This window comes from Lissotriton vulgaris, chromosome 6 (genome assembly GCF_964263255.1).
Source record: "Lissotriton vulgaris chromosome 6, aLisVul1.2, whole genome shotgun sequence".
NCBI classification, from domain to species: domain Eukaryota; kingdom Metazoa; phylum Chordata; class Amphibia; order Caudata; family Salamandridae; genus Lissotriton; species Lissotriton vulgaris.
Window position 1 is genome coordinate 998459511 of NC_141694.1, and position 13650 is coordinate 998473160.

Consider the following 13650-nt stretch of genomic DNA (forward strand, 5'->3'; position numbering starts at 1 on the left):
CTACAGTGACAGCAGGCACATCGATGTGCGCGTGCTCACACTGCTCACTTCTCACTACTGGAGAAGTTACGACATGACGTCATGCCAGGTGAGCGTTGTAGGCGAAGGGAAATCCTTTAAAGAGTCATTTTCTCTCTGGATTTCCCTTCTCTTATTGAAACTCAGGAGCAGCAATAATGTCGTAGTGTTAGCAGGGCTTTATGTGGAAGCTTTGTCAATATTATATACAAGCCATAGTTGCTGCTTATTTATATAATGCAACTAACAACCATTTGACAAAGCCTATAGTACTGAATTGTTGTAGGTATGCTGTGACTTGTTGTATCATATATCTGGATGTAACGACAGAAACAGCAAAATACAAGTCGGGCGGCACACTATGCCTAGCATAGATTTTTAGCTTCCATGTTCTTAAACCACGCCCTAATTAAATTGGCAACGCCCCTTTGCGAGACCCTCCTGTTTTTTCATCCCACTTAAAGTCCTGGATACATTAATCTAACAAGGGTGTTCTCAGACTTTACTAAAGTCGTAGCTTTTTAAAAATAAGGGGCATATTACCAAGCAATAGCGATAATTATCGCTATTGCTTGGTTAGAGACAAAAATTTACCTCTGAGCTGCGGCGATTTTTACCGCAAATAAACCTTGGTATTACCAAGGTTTATCGCAAATGCGATAAAAATCGCCGCAATGCATGAATATCGCTGAAAAGTCAGCGATATTCATGCATTACCGAGCTAATGCTCTTAGCCATGTTATCCACCTCCCATTGGATAACATGGCTAAGAACTGCTCAGGGCAGGTGTTAGCTTTTGGAGATATTCGCGCTTAGGGCGAATATCTCCAAAAGTTGGTAATAGGAGATAGTGATGTTAGCGACTGTTTTCAGTCGCTAACATCTTGGCACGCCCACTTTGCATGTCATTAGTGATAAATATCACTGAAAAGCAAAGTGGGGCCCAAGATGGTCGCTATCTCCTACTAGCTGTCGCTAACTGGTGTTAGCGACAGCTAGGTAATAGGGAGATAATTTTATCTCCGCTTTCTTGGCTTTTAAAGCCAAAAAAGCGGAGATAAACGCCCTTGATAATATGCCCCTAAATTCTTTCATTGTATCGTCAAATGTTATGATATTTATAATACCTGCATAAAGAGAATAGACAATTGGCATGCCTGCATCTGTCGCCCCAAAGCATCAAGGTGAATGTAGTTCAAAGCAGTCTGTTTAATCTCGTCTTTCAGTAATCACTGACAAACTCAAGCACAGCTAGTGCTGAACAACTCTTTACATGTTTGTTTTGTACTCGTGGAGACTGTCAGAAGGCAGGAGTCACGTGCTTTATATATGACATGCTGCAGCGAGTTTTATGTATGAAATCTGTCCTGATTTCTTGTTTGCAAACCATTGTTAACTCGTATTTATTCATTGGTGTTTCCTAAAGTACATCAAGGCCGATCCATCTAAGCTTTGACGTGGATGGTCTGGATCCCAGTGTGGCCCCCGCTACAGGCACGCCAGTTCAGGGAGGCCTGACATACAGGGAGGGATTGTACATCACCGAACAACTTCACAGAACAGGTATGTATGTCCATTAAAGAAAAACAAACTAATGACCAATGAGAAATTAGGAAGAATGTATTCTTTCGCTTCTATAGATAAACACTCAGATAAGGCAAAGTGGTGTTTATTCATTTGAAAATACCAGTAGGGGAATTAAAAATGTTTTTGATTGGAATGCAAGCGGCACATGCTGCTATCAGCCTGATATCTGGCCCGCACTCGAAGCGGCCACAAGGCACCATCTGTATGTTCCGATACAGGGCCGCTGTTCAAGATGCCCTGGCATTGTTTCTGTTAAATGAGGATGACATTAAAAAATAACATACGTTTATAAAGTGTGCAGCAACAATGCAATTTACTCCATTGATGATGAGATTACTGATTCTCTTTTAGGATTTAAGAAAGGTCTGAGCAAAGTTATTATCCTAACCTTCTCTGGTTGGGAGTGCCACGGTTTAGATGTACAAAACATGAAGAATCTTTCTCCTATTGTAGCTTAGCTCATCTGGCGCAGGGAATAATCCGCAAACTTGCATTACCTGACCTCAGAGACTGCAAGGGAAGTTGATCTTAATGAGTGCTTGCAGGAAGGCTGAGAGTCAGTCACAGAAAGATTTGTGACAAATGCAGAGGCTTTAAAAGTTCACTCTAGAGGGCAACGGTAGCCACGGTTGCAGGAGTGGCTCATGCTTAAAGACATGATTCCAAAGCTCACTGGCCTTAAATTTGACAGGCAGTTCGAAGTACAAAAAGCGTATTGTGTGCCAGCAGGGAAGCCAGTGACGGGGAAAGGTCCTAGACCAATAAGCTGCAACCCGTTAAGAACGAGCCATACCGATGCCATTTTCGCCTTTGCCAGGAAGAATCAAAACCTCACATGGGCAAGTAGCAAGATTGTGCTGACACAGGACTACTCCAAACCAGCGGTAGAAACGAGGAAGGGCTTTCTAGCCCTAAGAGATACATTACGTAGAAGAAATATCAGCTTTAGTTTCGCCGGCCCAGCACGCTTTAAGGTCACTGACAAATGGAGGACAATGGTATTCGACAACCCGGAAGACCGGAGACGCTATATACAAGGACCGCCAACAGAAGAGATGGAAACAAAAAGCCCCGGGGTGGCCAAAAGAAGCGCATCACCTGACAACGCTGGAAAATCTGAATGAGAGCACGAGCACAGTCATAGGGACAACGGAACAAACACGTTCAAGAACCATGGACGCAAAGAGAACTCGGGCGCTTGACAACATGATAACATCCTACCTCAGGGACCATGCGGAGCAAAGGAACTTTGTCGTCGCACACCCACTAAGCAAGTAAGGGGGGGAGGGGGGCACAGGGGAGGGAGGGGGGAGCGGGGAGCACATACATGGGGTATCTCTACTTCTTTTCTTCTATCTTTCTATCTATCTTCCCTCCACACCTTTCCCTAGGAGATGTCAGCACAGGATAGTGAACAGCCAATCACACGAAGGCGAAAAATGTAGGGGAGCCCAGCACAGTGAGGCACATAGAACGAGGCCAGACACACCACCAGATGCACAACACAGCAAATGACACACAACAACCAAACCCACCTCGCAACTGATATCAAGATAGTGTCCCTGAACGTTAAGGGTCTTAACAGCCCGGTGAAGAGAAGGAAAGTCTTAGAATACCCGGGGAAGCTCAAAGGCGACATATATGTACTACAAGAAACCAGGCTAGAAGCAGAAGACATAGGGCGTCTCAAAGCCAGCTGGATAGGCGAGGTAATAGGATCACCCGCACAGAAGAAAAAGAACGGGGTGGTAACAATAATCAGCAAGAAATCAAAGCTAGTACTGGGGAGCGTGCAGGCGGATACAGATGGTAGAATGCTAGTGACTAGCTTGACAAGAGGCGAAGAAGCAATACATGTGGCCAACATCTATGGCCCTAACACTGACGACAGGTCCTTCTGGGACAAGGTAGGAGAACAACTATACACATTACCACTAGGCGAGCTTCGAGTAGTAGCAGGGGACATGAACCAGGTCCTAGACCCAGCCATTAATAGACACCCGCACAGACCTAGCCAAACATCACAAAAGGGCAATATCCAGGGGAAGTGCTCCAAACTAAATCTCAAGGACCCGTGGCGGCTCCAAAACCCTGACGGCAGGGAGTACACATTTTACTCGAACCCACACAACTCCTACAGCAGAATAGACCACATCCTAATATCAGACACACACAACCACCTCACAGACCACACTGAGATAGGCCCACGAAGCATTTCAGATCACTCACATATCAGCCTAGTCCTATCAGGGAAACACAACGAGAAGCCGACTCGCAGATGGCGTTTCGACGACAACCTGCTTAACAACACGACAGCGAAGTCAGAGATAGAGACAGCAATAAGAGAGTACCTTGCAATTAACGACACCCCCGAAACAGACAGGAACTCACTCTGGGACGCCCTAAAAGCCACTGTTAGGGGCACAATACTCGTCATCAAGGGAAGGCTGAACAGAGAAAGGAACAAAAAGATTGCGGAACTAGAAAAAGAAATCAAACACTTAGAGATGGGACACATAGCAAACATAGAGGACAGGAACACCCTCACGACCCTAACCAGACGGAAATACGAACTGAACAGAATCCTCAGTGATAGGGCGGGAACTTGGATAAACAAGTACAAAGCCATCAACCTGTGTACAGCAAACAGAGCAGGGAAAAATCTGGCATCTTATCTCCAGGGAAAACAGAAACAACACTCAATAGCAGCCATCAAAGACAGAAATAACAAATCCCAGACCGCAAACAAAGAGATACTTAAGGTCTTCAAAGACTTCTACGAACAACTCTACACGAGGGACACCACCTTACGAGAGGACGGAGGCAAGGAACTCCTAGAACGAATATCCACACCAACACTAACTGACAATGAGCGAGAAGTGCTCGACTTAAACATCACAGGGGACGAGGTAGAGAGGGCCACAGACAGTCTCAAAGATAACAAAGCACCGGGGCCAGATGGCTTCATGGCCGGGTTCTACAAACAGTACCTCCACATACTCAAGCCCACAATGACGGAAGTCTTCATGAACTGTGTCCAGAGTGGACGCATGACGCCGTCAATGCCAGAGGCCAACATAATAGTAATCCCAAAAGAAGGCAAGGACACACAGCAGGCAAAAAACTACAGACCAATCTCACTTATAAACGTGGATTGTAAAATCTACGCTAAGATCCTCGCATCCAGGCTCAACGCACTCTTACCCAAGCTCATACACTGTTCACAAGTAGGCTATCTTAAAAACCGCATGCCCCACGACAACAAAAGGCTGCTTTGCCAAATAATAAACCACTCCTCCAAAAGCAGCAATGCAGCAGTCATGATAGCCCTAGATGCAGAGAAGGCATTCGACAGAGTATCCTGGCCATTTCTAGATCAGTGCATGCAGAAATTTGGGCTCGGTCCCAACTAAAGGAAGATGGTTCTAGCCCTTTACAACGATCCCAGAGCACGAGTGGTAGTCAATGGTGGGACATCTGACCTACTCTACCTAGAACGAGGGACCCGACAGGGGTGCCCGCTCTCCCCAGCCCTGTTCCTTCTAGCAAAAGAACCACTGCTAAACATGATTAGAACTAACACAGACGTAGCAGGAATACCAGGGGAGGGGGAAACCTTCAAATTAGCGGCCTATGCGAACGATGTCCTAATAATCACCGAAAATCCAGAGAAATCAATCAAAGCCCTGATGGAAACAATAGAACAATATGCTCAGGTCTCGGGATACAAATTTAACAGGGAAAAATCAGAGTGCAAACCCTTAAACGTCCACAACACAAGGACAGTACTAGGCACATCCGGGCTGACATGGCAGAAAAAACCCATCAAATACCTAGGCCTCCTTTTTGAGAGGGACCTCAGGTCCACACTAGATCAGAACGAACAAGCCATACTACGCAAAATAAAGGAAAGAGTAGAGGGATGGTCTCCAAAATTCACCACATGGTGGGGAGGGTGGAGACGGTCAAGATGATGCTCACACCAATAGTGAACTACATTCTCAACATGCTGCCGCTGGCTAACACAGAGGACTTCCACAAAAAATTGGACAAACTGCTCAACACCTTTCTATGGAAAGGGAAGAAACCCAGACTTAGCCTACAGAAACTCAGACTAACGAAAGACCTAGGGGGCCTAAACATAACAAACTTCAAAACATTTCAAAAAGCATGCATAGCAAGGCAGAAACTATACTGGCTCACCCCCAAACAAGACTATACCCCGGCCTGGCTCACACTAGAAAGAGGACTACTGAGAGGGATGGACCCCATTGCTCTGCTTACCGCCACCCGACACCCTGCAATCAAACACAACCCGATTTTAAGAAACACCAAGACAGCCATCCTAAGTATAGATGGGCTACTAGGGACTAGCATAAAGAAAACACAGCTAGAGTCCATATGGCACAACCTCAGAATCAAATACAGAGACAAAACACTGGACATGCACTCATGGTACAAGCACGGCATATCCACAGTAAGCCATCTACAAAAGCAAGGCGCACACACTACTTTCGACACACTCAAAGAAGAACACAAACTGGACAGCATAGAACTGTACAACTTCCTGAAGATCAAGGTAGCAATAAGGAAGGCAGACCTGAACGGACGGACACCGTCAATCCTGCAATACGCCACTAACCTTAATAAACTGGGGCATCAAGTAGCACACCTCTACAAAGCCCTGAGCCCCAAATCCACCAAGCTCAACAACAAAGTCATGACCTACTGGGGAACACTAGGGGGAAGGGTGCTAAGCGAGGAAGAGAAGGCTGATCTATGGAGGTCCACGTCAAGGAAAAAGGTAACGACGACTCTAGCCCAGACCAAATTCTGGCTGATACACAAGGCATACTGGACCCCCGCCTGTCTAGCCTTCATAGGAATCCGTGACAGTGATTCCTGCTGGAACTGCAACAAACAAAGGGGGGATATGGCACACCTGCTCTTTCACTGCACCAAGGTTAAGAAGTTCTGGAACACAATTGAGACACTGATAAACGACATCACAGGGGCCCCTCTACAACTGGATTTTTATAGCCTAGCAATGGGGTTCATGGCCCCTTCAATCATAGCCAAAGAGGACAGGGACCTCATCGACCTGCTGTTGACAGCAGCGGTCAAAACAGTATTGAACAATTGGAAGGACACAGGGAAAGCCACGTCTAGAGCATGGTTCAACTGGGTCACATTCCTGAGAGGGGCGGACACCATAACGGCGAAACACACACCAAAGACACATAGACAGTCAAACACGTGGGAGTCCCTGGACAACTACCTGTCCTCGCATAAACCCCCGTAGGCAACACAGCCAGGTACCCAACCCTACAGGTGTCACCAGCACTCAGCCCACCTGATAGTGCAAACCCCCAAAAATCCTGCGCTGCTCCACTCTCTCTCTCTTTCCTTCCCACGGTCGGGGCTGGGGATCAAGAGTGACAATCAATGCAAGATGGGGGGACGGAGGAACAAAACGACAAGGAAGAGCGTGAACGACTGGCGGTTTGGACTAATGCCAATAAGACTGAAATGGACCCCCCCCCCCCCCGGGCGTTTTTCTCTTTTCTTTCCCTTCTTTTTCTTTTCTTCCTCCCTTGTATATGTAATGCTCCATGTAAATATATTTTCTTTTTCAATAAAAAATTACGGAAAAAAAAAAAAAAAAGAATACTGTTTCATATATTTTACTATTCATTCTACCCATGAGAACAGATATTGTATGAATTATAGCGTTCCTGTCAATGTACGCATTGTTAAATTGTGTGTATGTGTTTGTGCATGTCTGAGGGAAAGAGAGGGTGAGATTATAGCATATGTCTGCATGTGTATGGGGCACTCAACACCAGAGAGAACCTCTAATGAAACCTCTACACGTAGCACCATACCCGATGCTGGAGTAGGGAGGAGGTCTGAACAACACACAACACTCATCTGGGGAGACAGCTAATGAAGTTGCTGTGCTAAACTCAATCAAAAATAGGGGAAGGTAGAGGTATCAGTTAGGTTCCAGAAAAAAGAATTTTTCTTTCTAGCGTCCCCTCACCCATCAGGGTTTCCCCTTGGTGGCATGCTTCATCATAGGGGTCCTCTCAATCCGCTGCGGATTAAGGCATGCTGCGACTTGTGAAATTACATAGGAGCACTTTTTTGGAAAAATGTGCAGTGCAGTGATGTGGAGTGGGAAAGAAAATGGGTTAAAAATACCTAACTAGTGGGCTAAGACTTTATTCCTGCTCCTAGTTGGTATGTTTAAAAACAGGTGTTAATACTGGGGAAAACAACATAACTCTGGTGAGTCAGGTGTCCCTAGTATTGGTCGACATGTTTCGAGCCTCCCCTAAAGCTCCTCCTCAGGACCACACCGGGGCCAGCCTTGTGCGTACCATTCCTAAGTAACCTATAAATAAGGTAACTGAAGAAAATGAAGTGGAAAAGTGCCACACCTATTGCGTGCGCACTAGTGGTTAAATACATACATTTACACAATGGTAGGTAGTATCTGTAGGAAATAAAACAGAAAACTATTAGAGCAACACTGGCCTACCAGGTAATCTGGCAGGTATTTAATGCAGGCGCGTTCTATTCTTATTAAAATGCTCCTCTACAGTGCGTGTAGTTTATCCACTACCTCGTGTTTCCATGGTGCAATGCCGGAGGAAAACCTTTAGCACGTGTCTCAGGTGCAGAAAGTGGTTAAGTGCTATTTTAAAATGAAACAAAAGTGACAAAGACACCACGTGACACACAACACCTAATATGAACACATATGTACATATAAAGTTACATACGTTTGTTAAGGCTAAAATGAGCCCCATGCTCTGGAGGGGTGGAGGGGCTAGTAGCCACACTCTGCAATAGTAATAGTAACAAGGATTTTATGTCAGCATATCCTGTTAGAAAAAACGGGGGAAACTGGGGAGTTGCCCGATACCTCCAGATGACTCAGAGTCCGCTATTCATGGTCCGGAAAGTCAGCTGTAAAGGAAAGAGTCAATGGACTTACTTCATCAGGGTGCACCTCAAGGATAATCACCTATTCACTCCCCCGGAGACCGCATATTAACGCGTCTCTCCTCGGGTACTACCTAAATACTCCCGTAACCGCCTAGTCATTGCAGAAATGACTCGACCGTCTACCTTTCAAAATGACCAATGGGATTTGGCCATATTCCCGGCTATGTTAAGAGTATGCTTGTTAAAGTCAGAGGTGAAGGAGGTTGGGAAAAGAAAGAGAAGAAATAAAGACATAGAAAAATGGAATCAAAGGGCGCAACAGGCAAACCCCTTTGCGTTGTGAGAATGATCACCACATATAGGATGGCTGCCTAGTTGATATATTCTTGTGGCACAATCTTAAAAGAGGGCATTCACATTCATATCCAGTGGGGTTCAACCCCATCAGAATCCATGATGAGTGCTCCAGCTGCATCTGTGCCTTGCTTGTGCTCCAGTCAGCGGCGGTTTTGTCTGGCTTAACCATTACCTGCTATGTGTGCTCTATGCATTTTCCGATTGCTAAGCATTAGTCTTTCATTTCCTTGTTCCCTGTACTTTGGGTGAATCCAAAATGTGAATGGCACTCCAACAAAGCAGTGTCTGAAGATGCAAAGTGGCCGCCTTCATGGGCAACATTAAAAAAACAAGCATTGGCAAAACCACTGTCTTTCAGTTTTTAAAGATCAAGCTATTGGCTTTTCCTTTTGCTCAGACCTCCAATGGTGGAGTGGGCCTTTCATGGCCAGTATAACCCGCTACAGCAGGGTATAAGGCTATAATATGAATCAGATACTGCTACACCTGTGAATGTTTGCCAGAGTTGGAGAGATACCAATGCACTGCTGGAAAATGTAGTTCAGCAAAGAGGGAGAGAGCCTTTGTAAGCACTCAAAACTGATTCTCTGCAGATTTTCAGTATGTGTCTGCCTCAAACCAACTCAAGAATTCTAAACAAGACTTTGAAAACAGAACATTGACGAGGCATCATAGAGGAGAGACCTGTTTTTTTACTGAAACACACCTGCTGTTATTTAAGGATAAAAGCCATTGAACTTAACCCCTTGCATGCGTCGGATGCGCGGGAGCAGTCCGACGCATAAGTGCTCATGCGCATTGGACGGCTCCAGTGCGGCCGACGCCATGGCACAGGAAATCCCTTTTACACCCCAACAGCCTCTAAGCTGGGGGAAGAGCTTCCCAAGCTCCAGAGGCCCCCCTGGTTTCCCTGAAATGACAATCAGCATCATCTGGGGGGCAAAAAGCCCACTAGGCGCCAGGGATTTATTTTGGGCAATTGTAATTAGGGTGGGGGCTGCCCAAAATGGGCATTCCAATGCCCCCCACCCCTCCCAAAAGTCTAACTCTTTCTGCCTCCCTGGGGGGCACATGGGGCAGTACCCCCAATCTGCCCCCCCCCCCCGGAAGGGGCAGAACGCCCACTAGAAACCAGGCCCCTGATCTGCCCCCGGGGGGGGGCAGAAAGCCCAATAGGCACCAGCAATTACGCTGGCTATTTTTATGCATGGGGGTGGGGGATGACCAGAATGCCCCCCCCCCCCAAAAGGTAGCCACAGTTCTTCTGCCCCATTGGGGGAATATCGGGGCAAACCCCCTTCCGATTAAGAAAGGCCCACTAGGCACAGACTTTTTTTAGCAATATGCATACCTGTGGATTTTGGGCCCTAGCGCAGCTGGCACACAGGGAAACCTAGCAAACATGTAAAGTTTTGAAAACTAAACACCATAGAGAATCCAGGATGGGGTGACTTGTGTACCTCTCACCAGATTTTGTTAGCAGGAATCCCTTGCAAACCTCAAACTTAGTTAAAAAAATACACATTTCTGTGATGGAAAGTTTTGGGATCTGTGTGGAGCCACAAAATTGAACCCGCCCCACATTTCCCAAAGTCTTCTGAGAAAAATGGTACCTCACTTGTGTGGGTAGGCCTAGTACCCGTGACAGGAAATGGCTCAAATCGCAACGTGGACACACCATATTTTCACAGTGAAAACGGACCCTATTTTGCTAAATGCCTAGCTGTAGATTTTGAATCCTAGCTCTCCCGGCACCTAAAGAAACCTAGAAAACCTATACATGTATGAAAACTATACACCCAGGGGAATCCAGGATGGGGTGACTTGTCTGGCTCTCACCAGGCTCTGTTACCCAGAATCTCTTGCAAATCTCAACATTTGTCAAAAAAACACATTTTCCTCACATTTCTGTGGTGGAAAGTTCTGGAATCTGCGTGGATCCACACAATTACACCCACCCCCCATTCCCCAAAGTCTTCAGAGAAAAATGGTACCTCACTTGTGTGGGCGGGTCAAGCACCCGTGACAGGCAAGGGCCCAAAACCTATTGAGGCTACATCAAAATTACCTATCACAAAACAACCTGGTTTTGCAAAGGGGGGGGGGGGGTCCCATGAGTTTTTGGCCCTGGGCTTGGCGGCCATCTAGGGAAACCTACCAAACCCACACATTTCTGGAAACTAGACACACAGAGGAGTCAAGCAAGGCATGGCTTGCATGTGTCCCCCAACATTTCTCTACACAGAATCCCTTGCAAACCTCAAATTTAGCTGAAATAATCCTCTTTGCTCAAATTTCTGTGTGGTAAAGTTCTGGAATCTGCGTGGATACACAAATTTCCTTCAACACAGCATTCCCACAGGTCTCCCAATAAAAATGGTACCTCGCTTGTGTGGGTGGGTCAAGTACCCGCGACAGGCAAGGGCCCAAAACATATTGAGGAGACATCAAAATGACCTATCACAAAACACCCTGGTTTTGCAAGGGGGGTCACCTGGGTTTTTGGCCCTGGGCTCGGTGGCCATCTAGGGAAACCTAGACACCCGGGGGAGTCCAGCAAGGTATGGCTTGCGTGGGTCCCCCAAAATTTCCCCACCCAGAGTATCCTGAAAACCTCAAATTTTGTTGAAAAAAATCAATTTTTATCTCACCTTTTTGGGTGGAACAGTTGTAGGGTCACCTGTGCTGACACAAATTTCCAACCACCCAGTGTTCCCCCATCTCTCCCGATAAAAATGGTACCTCACTTGTGTGGGTAGACATAGTGGCTGCAACAGAAAATGGCCAAAATCGTACTGTGTAGACTTCAAAATTACCAATAACAAAACTACCTTGTTTTGGGGGAGGCACCTGGGGTTTTGGCCCAGGCTCGCCGGCTTCTAGGGAAACCTACCAAACCCACACATTTCTGAAACTTAGACACCCTGGGGAGTCCAATGAGGTATGGCTTGCGTGGATCCCACAACGTTTCCCTATACAGAATCCGGTGCAAACCTAGACTGCCCTCATCGCTGCCACCGATGACATCAGGACCATGCTTGACAACGGAGAAATCATGGCCCTCATCCTCCTGGACCTGTCAGCCGCCTTCGACACGGTCTGCCACCGCACACTACGAACACACCTCTTCGACACCGGAATCCAAGAGAAGGCCCTGGACTGGACCACCTCCTTCCTCTCCGGCAGAGCGCAGACCGTCCACTTCCCCCCTTCCGCTCAGAAGCCACCGGGATCATCTGAGGCGTACCCCAAGGCTCAGCCCAACGTTGTTCAATGTCTACATGGCACCGCTCGCCCAAGTCGCACGAAGGCACAACCTCAACACATCTCCTACGCCGATGAAACCCAGCTGATTCTCTCCCTCACCAAAGACCGCCAAAACAAACCTCCACGCAGGAATGACGGCCGTCGCCGATCTGATGAGAAACAGCCGACTGAAGCTGAACTCGGACAAGACAGAGGTCCTCATCCTCGGATCCACCCACTCGGCCTGGGATGACTCCTGGTGGCCAACTTCACTAGGAGTACCCCTTACACCCATCAACCACGCACACAACCTAGGGGTCATCCTCGACAACCACCCTCTCCATGACGAATCAGGTCAACGCTGTCTCTACCTCCTGCTTCAACACCCTCCGCATACTTCGCAGGATCTTCAAGTGGATCCCCACCGAAACAAGAAGGACGGTCACCCAGGCCCTCGTCAGCAGTGGACTGGACTATGGAAACACACTCTACGCAGGAGCCTGGCCAAACTCCTGAAACGGCTCCAACGCATCCAGAACGCCTCTGCACGCCTGATCCTCGACATCCCTTGCCGCAGTCACATCACACCCCACCTCAGAGACCTGCCCTGGCTCCCTATCAACAAGAGGATAATCTTCAAACTCCTCACCTACGCACACAAGACACTCCACAACACCGGACCAGCATACCTAAACAGCCAACTCAGCCTCTACACCCCCACCCGCTAGATCCGCTCCACAGAGCGAACCCTCGCCACCGTCCCCCGCATCCGAAGAGTGACCGCCGGTGACACATCATTCTCCCACCTCGCCGCCAAGACATGGAACACCCTCCCCATCCACCTGCGGCAGACCAAAGACCTTCTAACCTTCAGGAGACTTCTCAAGAACTGGCTCTTCAAATAGTAGCAGCTTCCCCTAGCGTATTGAGACCCTCATGGGTATGTAGTGCGCTTTATAAATGCTATGATTGATTGATTGATTGAAATTTATCTGAAAAACCCAAATGTTCCACATATTTTTGAGTGGAATCACGGTGGCGGCACAAATGTCCTACCCCTCAGCGTTCTCTTTAATGTCCAGAGTAAAATGATACCTCACTTGTGTGGGTGTCCAATGCAGAATTGGCTAAAAACATATTTTGAAAAAAATATAGCACTTAGACTTCTCGGTGCTATATGCTTTTCCCCTATGTTTTGGGCTCTTCCCAGTCACAGGCCCTTGCCCCACCCACAGAAGTGAGGTATCATTTAACTCTGGAGACTGAGGGGAACGGTGTGGGAAGGACATTTCTGCCGGCACAGTGATTCCACCCAAAAATATGTGGAAAATGTGTTTTTTTTTCAGCTAAATTTGAGGTTTGCTGGGCATTCTGGGTAGGAAAATGTTGGGGAATTCACGCATGAGACACCTCACTGGACTCCCCCGGATGTCTAGTTTTCAGAGATGTGTGGGTTTGGTTGTTTCTCAAGATGGCCGCCGAGCCCGG

The 13650-nt window shown here is 47.2% G+C and overlaps 1 protein-coding gene across 1 annotated transcript in view; it reads left to right on the forward strand.

Moving 5' to 3' along the window:
• Positions 1–13650, forward strand: part of ARG1 (arginase 1) — a 305104-nt gene that overhangs the window by 267918 nt on the left and 23536 nt on the right. Inside the window, exon 7 of the mRNA XM_086927039.1 lies at positions 1445–1581. Coding sequence (XP_086783165.1) covers positions 1445–1581 — 137 coding nt within the window. The remainder of the gene's footprint in view (positions 1–1444; positions 1582–13650) is intronic.